Genomic DNA, 22,424 nt, shown 5'->3' on the forward strand with positions numbered 1-22,424 from the left:
AGCCTCTTTTGGATGTCACCGAGGTGATGGTTATAGGGCATTAAATCAATCTGCAGCTTTACTCTCCTCTTGTGTGGGTCATCTGAATAAATTATCACTATTTTATGACAGGCTCATTAGCTTTCCCAACAGTATATTTTATAGAAGAGCCTTTTCTGAACTGTTTCAGCAAAAACTCCGGAAAATGACTGGGCCTTTATTTTCATTTGGAAAAAAAATTTTTTCCTTTAAGAAGCCCTTAATTCCTGAAAGATATTTTTAAATTGCCAGTAGGACCAAAATAAATTAAAAACAGATTTTCTTTTTTCAAGGATTGTTACAATGAAATGTGACCGGTGCTCTATGAGGCACCATGAAGCACTGGGAAGGGAAGGCAGCCATTTATAATCTCTCAATAGCATCCTATTTCCCCCCAATGGAAGCAGCTGCAAGTTTTTGGACTTTCAGGAAATAGCTCTTCAAACTGACTGAAAGCATGGAACCAGCTCAGTGGGAAAATCATTTTCTTGTGAAGTCTGAGGACATCCCTTCCCCACTTTGGTCACTTGCTACCTGGGTGAGCTCTCTGGCCCGGTTTCCTAATCTGTAAAAAGATTAGATGAAATGGTGCCCAAGGTCCATTCCAGGCCCAAACTGACACGACCTCTATAATCCCAAAATAAAACTCTTCACTGTAAAGGATTCCTTCCCATACTACAAACATTGCTCAATTTCTTGTTCAATAAACATTGCCCTCCTCTCTCCCCGTGAACTCCGTAATTTTAATATTTAATTAATATTTAAATTTTAATATTTAATTTAGACTTCACTCTGGCTACCGTTTCCTTTTGTAACCTCAAGTGTGGCTTGTGCCTGGTTCTTTCCTAGTCTGGGCACAGAATTTAGAGCAGGGCGGATTATTTCATTCAAATGGATATTAATGTGAATCTTAAAAAATATATTAAAGCTACCATTTTAAAGTGCTCAACTTCTGCTTTTCCCTACTTCAGGGACTCCATTGCCCAACCCAATTTCAAAGGATTTCCCCACACATATCTCACACATATGAGCTCAATGTTTTTCAAAGCAAAGACACAAATCTCTACATGTTAACCAGGCCTCCATGTAATTTACCCTCGCAAGATCCTCTATTTCAGAACTGAAGTTTGTTTCTCCTTCCATCATTTCTTCCTCTTCTAATGTCCGTTCATCATCAAAATCATGAACCAGCATGTCAGCTGATGGATCAAATTCATGGTCATCTGATGTTGCTGAACCTCCTGGCAAAGAACATTTTAAAAGCTCTTGGTAAATGAAATCAGGTACATGTGAGTGACAACATTAAAGAGGAGGGGATGGGTCTAAGGCAAAGGTAGGAAGGGCTTCTATCAGGAGCAGCATGGGGTGGGCTGGAATGGTAGAAAAAGCCTGGCCTTGTCATCAACACCGGTGGGACCTCGAGCACATCAGTGTCCCCATGTCTACTGGGAGGGAAGCAGACCGAAGTGCTGGACAGGGCCTTCACCAGGCAGTCTGGGAAGAGGTCTGAGCATCTCTGCACGGATGACTTTTTAGGGTCACTCTACACAGGGCCAGCAGCAAAGGGGTTTCAACATCAACAAAATGATTAAGTTACAATTTTGGCACATACCCTAGTATATTCTAAAAATAGTTGGGATGTGTGTGATAAAGAATACCCATTGTGATTTTATGAAATAAGAATGTTACTATTGAAGGAGATGATTAAACTATTTTTGATGTTTATACTAAGATCACAATCTGGACTGATTTTATTCGTCTCAGATATTCCCAATCTAGGACTCTAGGGACTAAGAGGAATTCTCATTCTGGAGATTTCACTGACCACTAAGGAAGAAAAAGAAGGAAGACGATTATTCAATGTACAGATGTTAGAAATACCCCAGTCACTCTCTCTCATCTTTTAATCCAATTCTCTATTCAGTCGCTGCCTCTCCTCAGCCTTAGAATTATGAAATCAAAATGTATTCTAACCAAGAGCTGGATTTTCTTCACACCAAAAGTACCTAAAAATAGTGTGATCTCCAAATGAGATTGCAGCTGTCGTTTTTAGCACTGCACATCCAGGAACAGGTCGTGGCAAAACCTTGGGGAAATAGCATTGATTCATTATATCTGGCTCTCCCCAATCCCACAATGTTTAGCACAATTTTGGTGAGTAAACAGCCTCCAGGAGAGATCACCAGTTGAAGCAACGACCTATATGAGAGGAAGAGTTCTGATTGGGCCCTTCCAGAGCCAGGAGTCTCCTGTCTGGCTCCTAATTCTTAGCCACGATTGGTGCTTCTTTCTCTCCCTTTCTGCCTCCTCTCTTGGATCGTCTTCTATATATTTGAAAATTTTCTCTTTCTTCCTGTGAAGAGCTCTGGAGTTTTTTGCCTCTTGTTCCTTAGCTTCTGACCATCCTGGCAGTCAGCATTCAGGCCCCAAGTTTTAACTCTTTTATTTCTGAATTTCCCACTCTGGGACTTTGCAGCCTAGATCAGAGAGGGCTTCATGTAGCTCATTATTCCAGGCAGGTCCTACATGTTCTCCCACTCTCCTAGCTCTTCAGGTTTGAAACATGATCAAATGAAGTCTGGAGAAGGCTGTCCAGTCTCTCCCTTTCACCACCCTTTTAATTTTTCCCAAGTGGCCCTTCTTTGGACTCCCCTACCCTAGGTGCATTGTCTCCTGTATTAGAACTGAAGGGCAGGGCCTGTCACCTGGTAAATGCTTAATAAATGTTTTTGCATTTACACTTACAGGAACTTGACCAATCAGGAAACAGGGAGCTCAAAGGAACCAGCTTTCCCAGTTCAGAGAGTTGCCATAAAGCCATCATGTTTCAAGAATTGCATGTCTTTTTCTAAAATTTCGGAGGTGTCTTCTTCCAAACATTTAGTGTAGAACAAGTCATTTACTTCTGAGACCAGTTTCAAGTAAACCTTATTTCTACCTTCTAGCCTCTGCATCTGAGTTTTCCTGACCCTGGGTTAGCGGCAATGTTGTCTATACTGAATCATCTAAAAGTAATTACTATTACCAAATAGCCTTGTTTTCATTGGACAGAATCACTGAAAACTAGTTAGCATCTAAGTTAACCCAGTGTTTAAATGCTACATGGCAGCATAGAGACCCCCAAAACAGAACCCATCATGAGAACTCTGCTCCCTTCTCCATCCCACTGACAATTTTCATAATTATTTCTATAATGTAGCTGCAACGACTATAAAATATCTCCTTGCCTGAAATGGGTTATTATGGAGATGTTCTGGCTCAAGAGCTTTCGGGGCTGAAAACATTCTGAATCCTATTTAAACATTGAAATTTACCATATAAAGCATTAAAGTGAGGACTGTAGAAGTCCACATTACCCATATTACCATTCATCAACCTGTTCTCTTTTAGCTATAGATGGATGGTTCAAGTGTCGAGGAACTCAGGGAAAAAATTTATTAACCTTTGATTCATCCTGTTTAATGTACCCATGTATTATGGGCCTAATATACTCATCAGCTGAAAATGATGTGCTCAGCTAAAGAAAAAAAGAAAAAAAAAGGCTGATAGACTAAAAGGAGTTCATCTTTCAGTGTTTGAAATAGAGTGATAATGGATTTTAATTCAATATTATTGGTTTAATTGAAAAGAAGGATCTACTTGAAATGATTTCACAAAGAGATAACTACAATATCTCAATAATATCTGTCTTCTAGAAACCTCAAGTCTAGCTACAAATGCCAGAGTACGTGACAATGGCTGTGGGGTGCTAAGCTGTCGCAAAATGTATTCCCTTGACAATCTTAGAAAGTTGGGTGTTTATCTAGGAAACCGTTTGGAAAAAAAGATAGCGCAGAAGCAACACCGACCCAAGAGAGGAGATCCAGCTCACAGGGAAGAAGGCAGAGGAACCAGGAAAAGCAGACAAGAGGACTGGAAAGTCACAGGCATTTAGTGCACAGGCAAACAGGCTTGGGAGGCAGTGCTATAATGTCTCCTAGTTCAATACTTGGTCATATGAACTGTGCTTCAAGCTACTAAGAAGGCAGGAAATAAATAGTACATTTGGAAAGAATTTCATCCAAAGAGTGAAAATTAAAATCTTCTGGTATCTCAGTGGATAAACTTTCATTTACCTGGAAAATATATTCATATGGAACACCTCTTCCTCCAATAGTAACACTGAGCCAGTGAAATGTTACTTATATCGTCTATCCATATTTCAAACCTTTATTAGAACATTCTAATCTTATGCCATAATTGCCAAAAGCAGTTATATAAAATAATCAGTTTGAAATGTGTTACTCTCTTAACAAATTCAAGAAAATAGCCTCAATCTAGTGAAGCACAACAATTTTTGACCCCAAAAATCTAGAGCAAGGGGTCTGTAAATGACTGCCTGCTTTTGTAGGACCAACAAGCTAATAAGGATTTTTTATTTAGAGAGTTTAAATATCTTTAAACACACAAGCCACCCTTCTTAGTCTGGGAGTCCCATCCCTGCCAGTGAGTGGCTGGTGGACTTGGCTCAAGGGCCATCGCTGATCCTCAGTCTAGAGGAAAAAGGTAAAGGACAAAGGCTTAACAGAGATGTAAACAATGATGCAAACTCTTCACTCTTTTACATCTCACTGGAGAAACAAGTAAAATGTTACCAACATAAAGACTAAAGTAAAAGCAACCAAGATGCTGGATTCTAATGTTCATTTTGTCATGATTTTCATTCTCCAAGAGAACATAGGAGTGAAAGAGAAATTTGTTACATCTGTCTGAGGGGGGACCCTGCCATCAGTGTCACGGGGGAGGGTGAGCCTATATTGGCTCAGGGGCCAGGCTGAAGCAAACTCAGTAAGCATGACCTTCCGTTTAGCTGGGGCTGGGTCTGCCCACAACAGGCTGAGATTTGAGACATTACCAGCATTAACGTTCTCTTCATTCACCACTGCCACCGAGCTCTTGTGTCTCTAGATCAATTTGGTCATGTCTTTGTTAAGAGAACTTGGTTCCCCAAGGATTTTTCTAGTCAAGGGACTGCCAGAAATGTCAAACATCATGGCTGAAATACCCTCTCTCTGGTTCATTTTGCCCTCTAATCTTTCATAGCAGGCTGCCCTTTGTTCTATAAAAAGAACAGAGTAAGTGGACAATAAAACCAAACCAAACCCGTCTTAACCTCACCTAAAGGTGGCAAGGAAAGGCCTCATTCCTTAAGTCTGTCCAACACTGACTCAGAACCTACCGGTCTGTATTGTTTCTTACTTGCTCCTAACCCAAGTGTCAACAGGGGGAATGAGGGCAGGGACTCTGGCTGCCCAGCTTAGTGCGGACATCCCACAACGGTTTCCTTTGATTGGTAAGGAAGGCCCTTCAGTTGCTTCTCTGAACAGCAGAATGGGCCTAAAACAATTAAAGGCAAACAAGTGGCTCCTTTTCATAACAACAGGTTGTGCCTAAGCAACAAACAGGTACCTGTTCCAAGTGTGTTTGTGAGAACACAAACTCTCACTGAAACATCATTAAAAATGATGGCCAGCAATCACAATAGACTTGGCATGGACAGGCATCTGCATCCAGAGGAGACTATGGGGATTGAATGTGGATCCCAACATAGTATTTTCACCTATTTTGTTGTTGTTTGCTTGTTTGATTTTTCTTTCTTATCCCCCCCCCCCCTTTTTGATCTGATTTTTGTTGTGCAACATGATAAATGTGGAAATACGTATAAAACAATTGCACATGTCTAACATAGATTGGGATTGGGGAAGCTAGGTGCTGTGGATAGAGCATCAGAGTTCCAGTCTGGACTCAAGACACTTAATACTTCCTAGCTGTGTGTCCCTGGGAAAGTCACTTAACCCCAATTGCCTCAGCAAAAAACCAAAAACATATATTGGGATTACTTGCTGTCTAGGGGAGGGAGAAAAAAATTGGAACACAAGGTTTTGCAAGGGTGAATATTGAAAACTATCTTTGCATGTATTGTGAAAAATAAAAAGCTATTATTTTTAAAAGTGTTGGCCAGGTTTCCAGGCTAGCGCCAGAAGATGAGGATGGGATCACGGTAACAGCTAACCTTCACCTGCATTTGAAGGCTGGCAAAGTGTTTGTGCACTTCAAGTATAGGACTGTACTTCTATCAGGAGTAACAATTCACATTCACAAAGTGTTCTCAAAGCACTAGCCTCATAAGCACCTTGTGAGCTAGGTAGGACCAAATGAGCCCCACTTTCCAGACCAAAAAGCTGAATCTCCAACAAAGACTTTCCCCCCAAGTCCCTAAGGCTCATGGCCTTAGGAAAAGGGGATGGGCTGGGGCAGAGAAAACAAGACATGACTTTTAGGATCCTACTTCACAGGGTTGTTGTGAGCTTTAAATGAAATAATCCAGGAGAACCACTTTGCAAACGTCCAAATGCTTTCTGTCAGTTATTTCTACTCCTGTTATAGTTGTGATTAGAATACTACAGTGAAAATCATCCCACAATCTACTATATCATCAGTATTCAACTGACTCAGCTTTCCAAAAACCTAAAAAGTAGTGGAATAGGCAGGTCTAGACCTATCTCTAACCTCCTGCCCCTGCAGGTGAGCAACGGTCTCCGAAGGGAGAAGTGCCACCAATCTGGGAACATTCAAGAGAATCTAAAGGGTTCCCAAAGGTAAGAGGTGGCCCAGCCCTCCCAGGAAAATGGCCCATCCCATCCTGAGGAAGCTTTTAGGAAGCTGCTCCTGGCATTGTATCTCAATTCAAACTTGCTTCTGTGACTTCCACCCACTGTTCTTAATTTCTATTCTCTGGGATCAAACATAACAAATCAAATCAAATCCATTTTTAAAATAAAAATTTCTTTTTGGTCTTTCCTGAAACTAACTTGCACAATCATTAGTTATCTAGTAGATAAGTCAGTTGTGCAGACTGCCATGCCATCTATTCTTGGCACTTGTGAGTGACTTTTTCACCAGAGAACCATCACTAATAACATGAACATTAGCTAAGCTTAGAATGAAGCAAGACATCAGCCACGTGTGACAAACATAGGCCTTAATCTGTGGCTCGTGTCTACCCATCTCTCTACAGCCCAACAATATCTCTCATGTCCTCCTGAGGTCCCCATTTCTTCATCAGTCCTCCTACAGTGTGATACCCCCAAGTCCCTTCTCATCTGGTCCTTCTGCAGGGTGATTAGGAGGGCTTTGAGTACTTTTTTGCTTGCTTTGTATCTTCACTTATGCTCCCTCCTTCACTTGATCTTAACTGTAGTCTCCTACTGGTAGCCACTGTCTTCCAAGGCTAACTCTGGGAATCTATCAGGTAAAGGGCCGGCTCTGGTTCCCCCCCAGTGTTTCCAGCACAAGTTCTCTCCCACACAGACCAGCCAGGAAACACTGAAGCCAACTTTGGGACAGCAAGAAGCCCCAAGATGGGCAGTGATGCTATGTTCCTGTGGCTCGCTTTCCAAAGCTGTCCTCACACCATCTCCGGGAGCTCGGCTGGGGACGTATCTCCCTCAGATATGGCTGGGGGGGTCCCTCCCTGCTCCAGCGTTAGAACTGGCGCTTGGCTGGCCTAGTTCTAAGGGTCCAGCATCAGCCCTGCCACCAAAACAAGCCATGAGAAAAGCACTTGGGTGGATGTAACTTGGAGAAAATTGCAGGTACTGAGAGAGCGGCGCTCAAGAACGGGACAGAGGAACAGAGAGGGGCATCTTGGCTTTGCTTTTTCCTCTTCTGCAGATTCTACCTTTTCCTTAGGGAATGTGGCGAGATGAGTGGGAGAACTTCTTTCCAGATTTTCCCAATTTTCGCTTCCTAAACTTCTAAGTTCAGGCTGGAGCTAGGGTCAGGGTAGGAATCCTTAGGAAGCCTGAAAGCTACAAGAGGAAGAAAGGTTCTCGTGATGCTGGGGGGGGAGGGGGGGGAGAGAGAACAATCCAAGTTACAAGGCCCTCATCACCTTATTGAAGACTCTTTAGATGATCAGATCCTTTTTCCTTTCCTCCCATCTTGGGTTAAAAAAAAAATTCTCTCTGATACTTCATGCATTATAGTTCCAAGTTAACCTATTTTATATTTTTAGTAATTTAAGTGTCAGAAATTTGGATCATTATTTAGCAAAATAAGTGTGGTTGCAACTACATGGAGAGACATCATATCCAAAAGTAATTAGGGGATGAATTGTTGGAAGCCTCATCTTACCTTTCATACCAAGGATCTTTTTAATGTTATTTTTCTCTATATGCTAGGTCTTTTTCTATATATTAACAAGAGAAAAAAGAAGTGCAAAGCAAGAAAAAAGGCAATTTAGAGGATAATCATTCCTCTGGGTTTTGGTTAAATGTTATACAATATATTGAGAAAGTTAAATAAGCAGGATAAAAAAATATTTACCTGGGCTTGAAGACTCAACAGAAGGCTAAGGGAAAAAAAGGGAAAAAAATTAGCATTTTTCTATATACATATGTGTATATAATATATGAAAATATATATGGGTGTATAAATTTTTTTTTTTTTTACAAATACAAATACTCTAGGATGTTTTTTTAGTAACAAAATTACAAGACGTTATATGAGCATTACATTTCTTTCCAAAGCTCTGAATAGGTTAAGAAACACTAAAACCTCTTATGTAATTGTATCCTAGCTACTATATTTAGCCAGCAGAGGGAAAATGCACCATTTTGAGGAATTTAAAAAAAATTCCTGAGTCTAGAAACTAAGACAAAAATGTAATATTGTTTCAGATTATTCAAGAAGCAAAGAAAAGATTCCTCAAATGATACAGGTACGATATAAGATATTACAATCTAAAACCATAAAGCTGCCTATGAATTTTTTGGGGAAAGGAGATTTCTGGCTCATTAATTGGGGGGGGGAGTACTCAATGTGAAATATTTTATCTTAAACAACTGTTAACTGATAGAAAATCTGGAAAAAAATGAGAAGTTGGTTATGAAATAAACAAGTAACTACATTTCCCATTAGGTTTATTAACCTCGGTTGCTATGCCCATTATTTTAGTGAATTATAATCTAAATTTACATCCTACTTATTAGCATACTTTTAACAATGCAAAAAATATATATATGTATATATGTAATATTTATATATAAAACTGAACAGCAACATATAGAGTAATTAAGGCAATTAATGGGTCCCAATCTTTCTACCACGTTTTAATCTATAATTGAGGTTAAAATAAAATCTCTTTCAGCAGGTGCCTATTTGTGATGATTACATTTATTGCTCTGCATTTGTTATCAGCTTTTGTTTAGGAAAGACAAGCACAAAATGCTAATAGTAGAACTGTCACCTTCAATTTGTACTCTCGTGGTATGCGTTTTGTATCAATTTTTACAAGAAAATCACAGGCAGTTTGAACTAAAAGCTGTTTTTTCACAAGAATTTGGCAGAGAGAAGGCTGAAGGAGGATGGTGGATTTCAATCTGGAAAGGATCCCGAAGCTGTATCCCCCAGCCCATTTTACAGATGAGGAAACAGAAACACAGAGGCCGGTGTCTTGCCTCGGCCACCCAAGCTCTGAGGAGACAGGCGCATTACCTGTGGAAGGCTGGCCTGTCCAGCCACCCACTAACGCGAGGCGTGTCTTTCCCGCCAGAATGCTCATAAGGGCACCTGACCTTTGAGGCCACTAGCCCACATTCCACATTACAGGCAGCTAGGGAAAGACTCAATGTAAGCTCATTCCATCCTCAGGACCTTGGGAGGGGAAAATGAAGCTACCATAGCTAGCTTATGAAGCAGGACTTGAACTCCGATCTCTGGGCTAACAATGACCCCCACTCTTCCAAAGTAATGGTCAAGATCAGCCCCCTCCTCTCCAGGGTGCATGGGGATAGTAAAAAACCAATCCTAGAAACAATTTTAGAAGAGGCGCCACATGGATGACTGTCATCCCGCCAAATAAGCATTTCAGCCAGTAAGTCAGCGCTTGTTTCATGCATTTAGACCGTGCTGGCCTGGCACCTCTCTCTGGTTTCAGACCTGTCACCTACCAAAACAAGGTAATTATGGGGTTTTTCCTCTCTTTTTAGTCACTTTCCAAGAAGCTCAAACTCCATCAATAAGAACACTGGGGTTTTAGATAAAGTGGCAACTTGGAAAAAACCCAAGCTTCTAAAATAATGGGTGTCAGCCCCTCCTCAAGAGTCCTTTAGTAGGAGAGGGAAGCCACAACCTCCAGGAGTAGCTGTGCCCAGATGTTACACACAGAACATGACGCAGGTCTCACATGACAGGTGGGGAACTGGCTCCAGCTCTGCTACAATAGTATACAGTTGTAAATAACCACCAAGAAGTTCTAGGGTGTTTGCAAATTTGTTGGGGGGTGGATGGGGCCTCCCTGAGCCTCAGCTGCTTATCTGAGAGCCGGGACTCCCTCTCAGGTGGCTGTCTTCCAGGGCTGGAGCGGCTGGGAGTGAGATAACAGCAGCAAGAAGCAGTTGTAGCGAGTGCTCCACCAGCCCAGCATCGCCAGCTCTGGCGGGAGCCAACAGAGCAGAGGGGCCCCCACGTCCTCTTTGCTCTGAAGCTCTGGTTTGCTAGAGGGGAGCCCAGGGAGGCAGGGAAAGGAGGCTTGGGCTATCTGGATGACCCTGAAGCCCCCCCTGCCCTGGGTTCTCCTCCAGCTCCAGCGTGGGGGGTTCTAGCACATCTTTGTTTCTAGCAACTTTTTTGCTTGGAATTTCTCATTATGTGTTCTAAGTGCTTAGGAGAGCAATTTGCAAAACCATTTGAGTTTTGAAAAGCACACATGCTTGCTGCACCCTCCTCCCTGGGCAGTCCGAGATGAGCACCCTCTTCCCGTGGTTCACATCACGGCCCACTCACGTTCCTCCATCCTGGCTGTCTCCTTAAAAAAGGACAGCAGCGTTTCCTAACTTTTCTTTCTTATGTTTAATTTCGGGCCTAGCACGTAGTATGATGAACCCCGTATGGGCTGGCCCAACAAGCCTCCTTCCCTCGGCTGTCCCGAGGTGCAGCCCAGAGTCAGGCCCAACACCTGTGGGATCCACCGGACCACGCTTTCCTCAAGTTCCTTGGGGGGGGGGGGGGTGTCACGAGAGCCGTGGAGGATCTGGATCAGTGTAATGAGCCGCCTTAGAGCAGTGACCCATTTAATACACTGCCATAAAACTAAATAAAATTGAATTGTCAGGTGAGTGAATCAATAGGTTTGTGCCTACTATCTAGCATTTAATTTAAAACCACCAGGTTTATCAAATTCAACCTGAGTGGTATCCTGATTAGTTAAAAATCAGAAATAGCTCTAAGCTCTTCACTTCACAAAGGTGATGCTTTCCCCAGAAGACAAAAACAAATGCTCCTATCAAACAGAATTTGGGTGAATATCATCATAACCTTGAGACCGAAATTCCACAAGGTTTCTTTTTTCCTCTTATGTTTAAAATGGGACGTCCAACGCCAGCCCATGGCATTTGCCAAGGTTAAGGATCTCACAGTGGGAACCGATGCCTGTCTCCACTCCCAATCCAAAATCTAAGCTTCCCACAGACGTTACAAGCAGAAAGGAAAGGTTCCATTGACAATCTTATGTAATTACACATGAATTCTGGTGGTAAAACATTTCCCCTTCTTAGCTGAAGAACAGGACCAAGAAAGGGCCACTGTGGAGGGGTTAAGAGCCTTCCCCTTAACAAGCAGCCCTGGGTTCTAGTCCCACCTGTGTCACTGAGCATGGCCTTTGTCCTTTAGGCAGAGAACACAGGATTCCAGGTATAACCAGGATCCTGTTGCTTGCCTTCCCCATGGGTAGGAGAGGGAGGGAGGGAAACAATTTGGAACTCAAAATTGGAAAAAAATCAGTGGCAAATTTTTACATGTAATTAGGAAATACTTAACGAAACTATCGACATATCTGCAGAAAAGATGCCAGTTTGCACTGAGAGGGAGCCGGCTAACGGGAGCCGGGGATGGGGAAGACCCTATTTCTGTGATGCAGCCCAGGCTTTGGATTTCGGAAGGCTATTAGACATTCCCAAGGATGTTCCCTTAGTGACCCGTGACCCCGGAGCCCACAGCTCCTCCTGGCGTGGCAGGGCCCGAGAGGGCCACCGGAGCCGTCCCTGGGCCCAAAGTCCTGCCAGAGCTCAGACTTTTCAAATGCCTCAGGGGAAATGTTTCCGATGACAAAAGGCATAACTAGCATTCACTTAATGTATATATATATTGCTTTTGTGAATGATAAATGCAAAATGAGAACAGCCCAAATCAAGGGAGGCAGTCAGTGGTCTGGAATCTGTTTCTCAAACCCCGTCTTGCCTCCATCCCCATTGTCAGCCAAGCTCAAAAATCAGCCTGGACTGCTCTCACTCGCATTCCCTTAAACAGCTGGGATCTCAGGGGCAGCTGGTTGGTGGATAGAGTGGACAGAGCACCAGCCCCGAAGTCAGGAGGTCCTGAGTTCAAATCTGGATTAACACTCCTAGCTGTGTGACCCTGGGCAAGTCACTTAACCCCAATTATCTCAGCAAAAACAAAAACAAAAAACCAAAACCAGCTGGGATCTCCCTCCTAAAGTGGGCTCCAGCAACAACTCTCACAAGAGCTTGAAATGCAGCAGTGGCTCCAACCATTCCTCCACTCCCCCCGGAGGCCATTCTAAGGGCGGGAAAGCCCAGCTCGTCTGCCCGCCATCTCTTCCGCTGCCAACCTGCTGGGCCCCGACAGCTACAGAGCTTCGGGACTTTATCATTTCTTGCCCGGCCTCCAGAGCCACCCCCTCAGGAGGCTCCCAGGCTCAGGTCTCTGCAATCTGCCCCTTCCACCAAAGCCCCGAAGGGGCTCCCTCCCTGGCCTGGAAGGCTTTGCACTTCCAGAACCGCAGGGCTGCCCAAGGTGAAGCCAGATAAGGCTCTACACTGGCCGGGGAGGGTCCCCTGGAGGCGGACCAGAAACCCCCAAATCACCTTTCTTCAGGAAATTTTGGGGGGAGGTGTTGATGAGGGCTGTTGGATAATCTGGTTCCAGCTGAAGCAGCTGCAGGTTTCACCCTTCTGACTGGGCCCCCAGGAGCCCACCCCCGGGTTTTCTGGCATTCATTCCCCTGCAGGGAGCCAAGCCTCAGGCCTCTTCCTTCAAGTCCGGGCCCTCCCAGAACTTTCCAGGGTTGGGTCCGGCTCCAGAGAACTTCTGCCAGCCTTGCCCTCCCAGTCCTTCCCATGCAGGAGGGCCCTGCCCGCGGCCAGACCCTAGCCCAGAGCCGCGGTGAGGATTCCCGCAGAGCCCGCGGCTCCAGCTCCCCGATACTGTTGCCTCCTCTTTGCTACAATTACCGAACTTACTCCTCTGGAGGAGGGAGACTTGAAGCGATCGCATTTGCGCTGACTTCACAGAGACCAGGTCTGTGATAGGAAACATGGCTCCCCTAAAACCAGGCTCCCTTACTCTCTGGGAGAAGCTGAAAGTCGTCTCAACTTTTTTTTGGCATCATGGAGCTCTTGGGCAGTGGGCGTCTCCTCGTTCTCAGATATTTTAAATGAATAAACAAAATCCAACTTGAAAAACAAACTAAGACTATCATGGAAATCACTTACAAAGTTATCAGAATGTTAAAAAAACAAGAAAGCCTCTAGGTCCAATTTAAGATCTGCTTTCTCCCTCCCAGTCCCCCCTCCCATTCTCAAGCAGCCGCATGAGATGTTGTTTAACATTCATTGTTCCCGCACTCTTTGTCCTACACCCCCCCCCCGCCAGAATTCCCCCCCCCCCAGCGGTTCGGCCCGGGTTCCTCCAGCCCGGGATCTCCAGGCCGCGGCAAGGAGCCGATGCTCTTCCGAGTGCCCGCAGCTCCGTTCGGGGCTTGGGGCGCCCCCTTTCTGGGCTTCCCCGCGCAGCCCAAGTTCTGGTAAGGCCGTCCACAGGAGCATCCCCGGGCCGGGCCGGGGCCTTACGTAAGGACCGGGGCCAGGGGGCAGCCGCTCTCCCGCCACCTTCCTCCCCGGGGGTCTCCCGGCCCTCCCGGGGAGCCACCGGGCCAGCCGTCACTCTCCGACGTCAGAGCCGTTCCCGCTGAATCCCCTAATGCTTCTCGGAACCCCCGCTCCCCGGCTGCAAGTTCGGTCTTGCTCCGACGGACGAATTCGAAAGGAGCCGCTCCAGGAGGGCCCCCGAGGGAAGGGCTGGCCCCGACGGGGGGCCGGGGACTGCTGACCCAGGCCGCGGGAAGAGCCGGGGGTCCTCGAGCACCCCCCTCCCGCTCCCGCCCCCACCCCCCCAGTCCCAGGGGCAACTTTGCTCGGCGGCCCGAGGGGCCTCCCCCGCCCGGCCCCGCCGCCGTCCGTCCGTCCCAACTAAGTTCCGGGGGCGGCCGGAGCGGGGCAACAGGTGGGCGGCGGCGGGGCCGGGTCGGCCTCCCTCCCTCCCTCCCTCCTCCGGCCCGGGCCCAGCCTCGGCGCGGGGCGCTCCGGGCGGGCGGGCCGGGCCGGGCCGGGCGGGGGCGCCCGCTCCCTTACCTCCGCCATGTTGGCCGCACTGACGGGTCACATCTCCGCGGTGGCGGCGGGGCGGGGGCGGCGCGGGGGGGCTCCGGCCGGAACCCGGATGTGAGCCGACCCAAGCCAGGAGGCGGCTCGAGCTGCGGACGCGGACGCTGCCGCCGCCGCCGCTGCCACTGCCGCTGCTGCTGCCGCCGCCGCCGCCGCCCGGGCTGCCCAGGCTGCTGCCGCGGCCCCGCCGAGCGCGCGCGCGCACGAGCTCCCCCACCACGGAGCGCGCGCACCAGTCCCTCAGCCTCCTCCCCCCACCCCGGCCCCCGCGTGCGCGCACGAGCCTCTCCCCCCGCCGCGGGTTGCGCGCGACCGAGCCGGGAGGGGGGAGAGAAAGGGGAGGCAGGCGGCGGGAGCGCGCGGGGCCAGGGGGGCCCTTGCCCGACGGGTGGACTGGCCGGGATCGGCGCCGGGAGCCCTGCGCCCGTCCGAGCTAGACCCCCTGACGGGCGGGGGCAGCGACAGCGTAAATTCGTGCGCTGTTAATTGGGGAGCCAGCGGGGTTTCCCCGCTTTGCCTCCCGTCCCTGCGGCGGTCCGAGCCCAGGGAAGCGCGGAGGCAGAGACACGAGAGAGGCTCGGGCCCGGGGGCGAGACACGGGAGGGGGAGGCATGGAGGCGGAGACGAGACGGGGTGAAACATGGGAGGGGGAGACAAGATGGGGGGGGGAGAGAGGCGGGAGGGGACAGAAGGGGGGGGAGAGAGGCGGGAGGGGACAGAAGGGGGATAGGAGAGACGGGAGGGAGACGAAGACGTGGGGGACAGCGGGACACCTAGGGAGGAGACGGAGGGGGAGGAGAAGGTGGCACAGGGGTCGGGGCCGAGCCCCCCGTGTCTCTGCTCCCGGTCTCTGGGCAGTGAATACTGGTGTCCGAGTACGGCCCGGGGGGGGCATTCCTCAGTCCCCAATTCCCCCGCCCCCCAGTATCCCTGCCAGGCATTTTGAATTCGGTTTCTGGATGGTCTCCGTCTGTCACCCCCTCCCCCCCCGTGGGGTCCTGCGGGGAGCTCCCAGAGGACTGAGAGGGGCAGCTTGGGGGGGGGGCTCTGCTCCCCATTAAGCTAGAGACTCGCCATTCGCCTCACTCAATTTTAAACGTATTTTGCTCGAGCGAAATTGATAGCCGAGGAGAGATGACAAGGGCCGTCTCTGGGAGAGCGCCCCCCCTCCTCCCCCAGGGAAGCGAGCCGGAGTGGGCTTTGCTGGCGCATCGATGAAAAGTGGGGCGCTGTCTCTGGAAGCCAGAACGCAGCATCTCCAGCAAATGACAGCGCTCGCGACCATTCCCCACCAGATGTCAGATAAGAACAAAATGGAGGACAGGAAGGGCTTTTAACCCGCAGACCGGCGTTCACATTCAGCCCACGTCCAAGGGACTGCCCGAGAGCAGTGTTCTAACGCACGGGAAAATGTAAACATTAGCAACTCCGCTTTCCGGATTGATTAAAATGATATTTAAGGTACAGCTACCAGAGAAGTAAGCTGGCTTTGGTAAAATGGACAAAAAAAGTTTGGGGGCCGACATGCCGTGGCGGGAATTACAGAATTCAGTTCATTCGGTCAGCACAGCTTTGGGAACTTCTTTGCAAAGTCCTTTCTTCACTTGAGAATATTTTATGTGGAAGGACATGTTTTAGCACCATGACACACATTAGCAACACGATCTACATGTGAGCACTCATCACCCCCACCGTCACAACTTGGGACGAAAAGTCCTGCCCCGACCGAGCTCTTTGCTAGCAACGACTTGTTAAAGGCAGCAAGACCGAGGAGATGATGTAAAAATGACAGCTGGCCCTGCAGTCCGGAGGCCCCGAGTTCGAATCTGCCCATGGCACTTAACACTTCCTGGCTGTGGGACCCTGGGCGAGTCACTTAACCCCAGCCTCAGGGAAAAAATGACACCCGGACCCAAATTAAATGGCAAACTTAAAAATGCAACAACCAGAACCCTAGAGATGTCAAAGGACTCTTCCAATTGCAAAAAAGAAAGTCAGGAACAAGTACTGAAGTGCGCCCCAGAGCTCCAAGATGCCCGGCAGCTACCCGAGCAACAACACAGCAATGCCCAGGCCAGTTTGGGGAAATTCTGCTGCTTTACAACAGGACTAACTTCCCCAAGCACTGAGGAAAGGGAGTCCTTCTCGGGAGCATCACTGCTCACAATTCCGCTGTGCAGCTCCCCGGCTGCGACGTTTCTGAGGAGCCCGATTCTCCTCTGGGCTCATCCCCCCAAAAGGAACGAGCTCTAACAGTGTCACCTCTAGACACCCCTTTTGTAACGGCAAGGCTCCAAGGGCTTTAAAACCAGGGCGACGTGGATGCGGGGCGGAGTCCGAGGGCCCAAAGCCAGAAAGCCCCACACGGGCATCGCCTGCGTCGCGTTTTGGCCCATTCCGTCCCCTTGCCCAGGACTGCGCCCTCTAGCGCCCAGGCGCGGGAGTCGGACTCCGGCTCCCCAGACTCGAGGGCCCGCAGCAGCGGCCCCGGGACGCCCGGCCGGCCTCAGGAGCCCGGGAAAGGCCCCGGGGCCGACTTCTCCGCCCCTCCCCCCGCGGCCACGCCCAAGGGGCGCCGATGGCCGGCTCCGGCCGCAGGCTGGACCCCCGAGCCACGACCCGGCCTGCTCCCGGGGAGGCGAGCCCGCAGGGTCCCCGGCACTCCCCGGGCTCCGCAGACCGGCCTGCCCGTTCTCGGACCCGCAGCCCCCTCGCCGGGCAGCCACGCTCAGCCACGAGACGCGCGGCTAGGCACACAAATAACGAACCCGCCCGTGACCCCCGGGCCTGGGGCGCTCCCCCCTCCCGGGGCGGCCCAGGGTGCCCCAGCCTACCAGCATCACTTCCGGCTTGTCGGGGTTGAGCCTCAGCCAGTTGGTTCTTAACCACGCCCGAAATTCCGCCAGGCACTGGGAGAAGCGGGCCACCACACCATCTGCGCCGAGACAAGACAGGGGCTCAGGGGGGTGGCGGCCCGGCGGCCCCCCGCGGAGCCCCGGGCCCCGCCCCCAGCCCCGCTACTCACGGGCCGGCCTCCGCCGCGGGGCCGCTGCTCCCGGGCCGCTCCCCTCCCCCACGCCCTGCGCCCTCTCTTCCTTCCTCTTCCCCCCACCAGACCCTCACTCCTGCAGCCCCGCAAGCTTCCGGCCTGCCTGTCCCCCCCCCCCCGCCCGCTCCCCGAGCTCGGCTTCTCCAGATGAACAGCTCTCCTCCCCTCCCCCCTCCTCACCCCAGGGCGTCCCCCCCCACCCCAGTAGCGCTCCTCGCGCCAGGAAAGGGGCGGGGCCTAATCGCGCGGCGCCGATGTGGGCAGGGCGGGGGCGCGGACTGCGCGGCGCCGCCGGCAGGCGGGGCGGGGGCGCGCGGCCCCACCCGAACGGGCTCGAGACTCTGGAAGCCAAAGACAACCCGAGCCGCGCGCGCAGCCGCGGGAGGGCGGGGAGGCGGGGGAGGCACCGCGAGCTCGCGCGCCGCCGTCGCGGCCGGGACGTCGGTGACAGCTCAGCGGCGTGCCCGCGGGGAGGGGGGGGGGTGAAGAAAAGCCCGGCCGGAGTCGGGAGCGCGCATGCGCGTTCGCCCAGCCGTCACTCGGCCGCCGGGGAGCCGGGCCGGGCGGGGCCCCTGGGGCGGGCGGGGGCACGGTCCCGCTTCGTCCTCGCACCCCGGAAGCGGGGAGGGGGCCGGGGTCCCGGGGCGGCCGGGGGAGAGGGGCAGGGGGAGGGTCCCGGGACGCCGCACTTACAGCCGCCGCCGCCGCCTGAAGGAGCCCCATCCATCCGCCTGCAGCCCCGGACGCTCGCCGCCTGGGAGGGGCCTGGCGCCCGGGCCGCCCGCCTCCCGCCCGTCTGGCCCGGAGCTTCCTCCGCCTCCGCCAACCGCGGGCCCTGCCCTCCGCCTGCGCCCTCCTCCCGGCGCGGCGCCGCTGCCGCAGCCAACCGCGCGGCCGCTGGTTGGGCCCGAGCGAGCGGCGGGCGGGAGGCGGGCGGGCGTCGGCGTCGCCATGGCGCCGGGGCCAACAGAGCGCCCGCGCCCGAGCCCCCGCAGTCCTCGGAGCCGCCGCCGCCGCAGGCCGAGTCCCCCGACCCCCCGCCGCCGCCATGCCCAAGCCGCCCAACGCCCTGCAGTAAGTCTGGGCCCCGCGGGCCGGCCGCCGCCCTCCCCTCCCCCTCGCCCCGCCGATCCCGAGCTTGCGTTCCACGGGGAGGCCTCCCCGGCCCCGATCGCCCACGCAGGAGGGGGGAGGCGATGCCCGGCGCCGGGCGAGGCGCTGGGGAGGCCGAGGACGGCGGAAGACACCCACAAAGCGAGCGCGACCCTCCCGATCCGTGGGGAAGGACGGAGACCAAACAGCTGGGCTCCGTGGTGGGCGCTAAGAGGGGAACAAAGCCCCGGGCCGGAAAGCGGGACGTGGGTTCTAATCCTCCCTAGTGGGACCTGGGCACCGGCCCCCGGCTCTCAGCTTAGCATCCTCGCGTGTAAAGTAGGGCGTTTAAGCCGGGTGAGACTCCAAACAACCACGGACTGCCGCAGGGAGGCCTTCCCCCGGACCCTGGCTGCAGAATGCCAGCGATGCAGAGGCAGAAATAAAACTGGACGCGGCCCTCCGAGAAGCCCCAGGGGAGGAGGGAGACGCGCGGGCCGGAAAGGGCTCTGGGCCAGGAGGCCCGGGCTGGGGGAGCGGGATCCTCTGTGGACAAGTGCAAATGCGCCGCGCCAGGAGGCCTCCGCCGGGACGTGGGCCACGAGAGAACAGGGCCTGCTTTATGAAGATTCGGGGGCCAAGTGTGCAGGGGGAGTGCAGACGAGCTGCCACCTGGGTCCCAGTCCGCAGAGGGGACCAGGCCCGAGGGTCACAGCTCCGGGGCGGGGGCTGGGGGGAGGATAAGGAGGGAGGCTCTGACTTACCTGAGCTAGGGCCAGGCTTTGAAGGAACAATTTGGGATTAGCTCAGGGGCTCAGCGGGGGTGGCTGGGGAGAGGGGCACTCTGGGAAACCGAGCGGTGATCTCTGCCCCATGGTGAGCCCGGCCGCTGCCGAAGCCCAGGGGCCCTTTGGAGTGCCAGCGCTTGTTTGGTTTGGGTTAGGAAGAAAGCTGGCTTTTGTTTACAGTTTGTGGGGGAGGGTGCAGGCCATACGGTGAGGGGGGTAAGTGGGAGTGGGAGAGAGGCTAGGGTCCTGCAGAAGGGGGAGGCAGGGCCCCAGAGGAAGGAGGAAAGGACCTCGTCCCCATGCGGGGAGATCCAGGTGGGGAGGCGGGGAGGGGGCCACTGGCTGGGAAAGGCATAAATTATGCCGAGGAGGATAGACCCCTTGGTCTAATCCACTGAGCTGGAGGAATGGAGCCGGGGAGAAGAGGCCATTTAAATGACAAACAGAGGAATTTGTCTGATGTCCTAATGGCCGCTGGGAGCTGAATGAGTTTAGTTAGACCAGTTAGAACATTTAAAGCCCTGCTCATTCCCTCGGGCCTGACTTTCCAGGTTAATTACAAATCACTGCCTTTCAGCCATACATATTCCCAGCTTTTCTCTCCCCAGTCTCGGGCCAGTCCGGCCTGGAATGTTCTCACCTAGGCTCTGGAAATCCCTTCTTCCCAGGGCGCCCTATCCTGGTTCTCAGGCTTTCCCTTTAAGTTTACTTTCTTTTTCTATGCAGTGTGGATGGGAGCTCCTTAAAGCTCAAACCCTGCTTTCCTCCTTTTTTGTGTCCCACGATGGATTAGAGCGTTGGGCCCGCTGCAGGAAGTCTCTCATCTTCCCAGTTTAAATCTGGCCTCAGACACTCTGATGCTGTGTGACTCTGGCCAAGTCATTTCGCTGTGTTTGCCTCAGTTTCCTCACCCGGAGAAGGACACAGCCAGGCCGCTTCAGTGTCCTTGCCAAGAAAACCCCAGGTGGCAGACTGATGTACCCTCCTGAAACAACCCAGTCACAAGGGAAGAACAGAGCTCTGGCGGCCTGAGCCTCCTTCCTGGCTCTCCTTCCGACCTGGCTCCCCCCAGGAGCACGAGCACTGCCCACTCTGCCTTTTTCTTCGTCCTTCCCTGCTCAGAAACGTTCTGAGGGGCGCTGCTCCCGTTGCCAAGCTTTGTCTCTGGTTCGCCACAGCGCCGGGGAAGTCCCCGGGCAGCTTCATCCTCCTCCCCGACATCATCCCCTCTGCTCTTCCCTCTTGCTCTCTACATTCCCACCCTGTCAGTCTGCTGAGATTCTCTCATCCTAAATGCTCTGAAACACATCCCAAATTCTCCTAAATGCTCCAAGGCCTGGGCCAGACGCTGCTGCCAGGAAACCTTCCCTGGTGCCTTAGCTCTGCCCTGGAAGTGCTCTAAAACTTGGGGTCTGTCTTAGGGAGCCTGTCCTGGATTGCCTTTTGTTATGTACAGGTCTCAGTTCCTGTCCTGAATTGCAGTTCCTTGCTGGCGGCCAGGATTATGTTTTTTCTTCTCCTTTTCCTGCCTTTTGCAGCAACAGATGATCAATAAATATTTTTGAATTTAAGTATTTTGTAAAGGTTACAAATAGGATGTTCCCGGGGCAGCTGGGTGGTGCAATGGATAGAGCACCAGCCCTGAAGTCAGGAGCACCTGAGTTCAAGTCTAATCCCAGACACTTAACACTTCCTAGCTGTGTGACCCCAATTGCCTCAGCCCCCCCCCCAAAAAAAGGGGGATGTTCCTGAACTGTGTTACCCATAGCACTGAATTGTGGGAGGGTCTGGTAGGTGCGATTTGTTAGTTCGGACTTGAGTTTGTTGGAATAAAGCAGATCAACAGCTCTTCCCTAACTTGGAGATTTTAAAAGCCGTGTGGGACACCCAGTCCCATCCTCCATCACCCAGTAAGAAGGGAGAGCCATGCTGGATCGGTAATGGCTTATTAATGCGGCCTATGTTCTACCTTTCAGGCCCAAACCACTGCGAATGTGGGGTGGCAGGCTTTGTGGAGAGTATGTGAGAGAGGTGAATTCACAATTATCCACCCACTCTGCATGGATCCAGCATGGATCCGGAAGGTTGAAGGGGGCTATGGGGAAGGGGGCTGTGGTCTGCCTGCCTTTGTCCTTCATCACAGATCATTGGGCTGAAGGTCCTGGAAGAGATCAGACAATAGATTAGATCCCTATAAATCCCCCACCCCCACCCCTCTTACACTCCCCCAACCCACTATCCCAGCCTTCAAGGCCTTTACCTCAAGGGGCCTGGTAGAGAGACCCTGGCCCTGGAGTGCAAGGCCTTCATCTTCTCTCTCTTGCCTCTCACCTTTTATCTCATCAGTAATCCAAAAAAAAAAAAAAAAAAAAAAAAAAGAAAGAAAAGAAAGGAAATCGGGAGCTCTTCTCCACCCCAAGAACAGTCCCTTCTCCATTATTCTTGGCTGCCTCTCAGATCCCCGGATGTTTCCATTCAGTACTAGAAGCAAATAGCTGCATTTGCAAAATGCACCATTTCTGCTCAGAACAGGAATGATAGAGTTTCTCCCTGGAAGAAAATGGGAGTATTCTCCCTGAGAGGAATTTCCAGGTAAAACGTAGCTATTTTAGCCTGGAAACTTGGCCTTTTTAAAATTAAACTCCCATTTGTAGTACTCTGGAACAAACACTTTGCATAGCAATACATTGGCCACGTTTCTGCTGTGTTTAAGCTAAGCAAGTTGTCAGTTGACTTTTTTGTTTTTGTTTTTGTTTTTTTTAATGAAGTCAGGGCATTATGTTCATCAGGATTTACAAAGTAGACTGCCCCCTTCAGTGTGGGGGGAGGCTCTCCCTTCAGCCTCCCCCTTCTAGCAATCTCAGGCTTTCTTCAGGATTCATCCTCAAATGTCTGCCCTCGGCCCCACATCTTCTGCCCGGGGCCTTCCCTGGAGCTTCTGCTTCAAAATAAAATCAATTTTAAAACATTTTA

General features: G+C 51.4%; 2 protein-coding genes across 10 annotated transcripts in view; one reads left to right on the top strand and one right to left on the bottom strand.

The window, feature by feature from the left end:
- Positions 1-18,404, bottom strand: part of MIER1 (MIER1 transcriptional regulator) — a 58,295-nt gene extending 39,891 nt beyond the window's left edge. Inside the window, exons 1-4 of one of the 9 annotated variants that reach the window (XM_074265695.1) lie at positions 18,265-18,404; positions 17,357-17,457; positions 8,386-8,410; positions 1,114-1,259 (exon numbers count right to left, since the gene is read on the bottom strand). In XM_074265695.1, the coding sequence (XP_074121796.1) occupies positions 1,114-1,259; positions 8,386-8,410; positions 17,357-17,457; positions 18,265-18,298 (306 nt within the window). In that variant the 5' untranslated portion in view covers positions 18,299-18,404. Of the gene's footprint in view, positions 1-1,113; positions 1,282-8,385; positions 8,411-14,489; positions 14,691-17,356; positions 17,458-17,547; positions 17,602-17,751; positions 17,770-18,264 lie in introns of those variants that run through there. The other 8 variants (XM_074265693.1, XM_074265698.1, XM_074265702.1 and 5 more) reach the window with 8 other exon arrangements.
- Positions 18,284-22,424, top strand: part of DNAI4 (dynein axonemal intermediate chain 4) — a 73,531-nt gene continuing 69,390 nt past the window's right edge. The window contains exon 1 of the mRNA XM_074265692.1: positions 18,284-18,645. Coding sequence (XP_074121793.1) covers positions 18,620-18,645 — 26 coding nt within the window. The 5' untranslated portion in view covers positions 18,284-18,619. The remainder of the gene's footprint in view (positions 18,646-22,424) is intronic.

This window comes from Sminthopsis crassicaudata, chromosome 4 (assembly GCF_048593235.1).
Source record: "Sminthopsis crassicaudata isolate SCR6 chromosome 4, ASM4859323v1, whole genome shotgun sequence".
NCBI classification, from domain to species: Eukaryota; Metazoa; Chordata; class Mammalia; order Dasyuromorphia; family Dasyuridae; genus Sminthopsis; species Sminthopsis crassicaudata.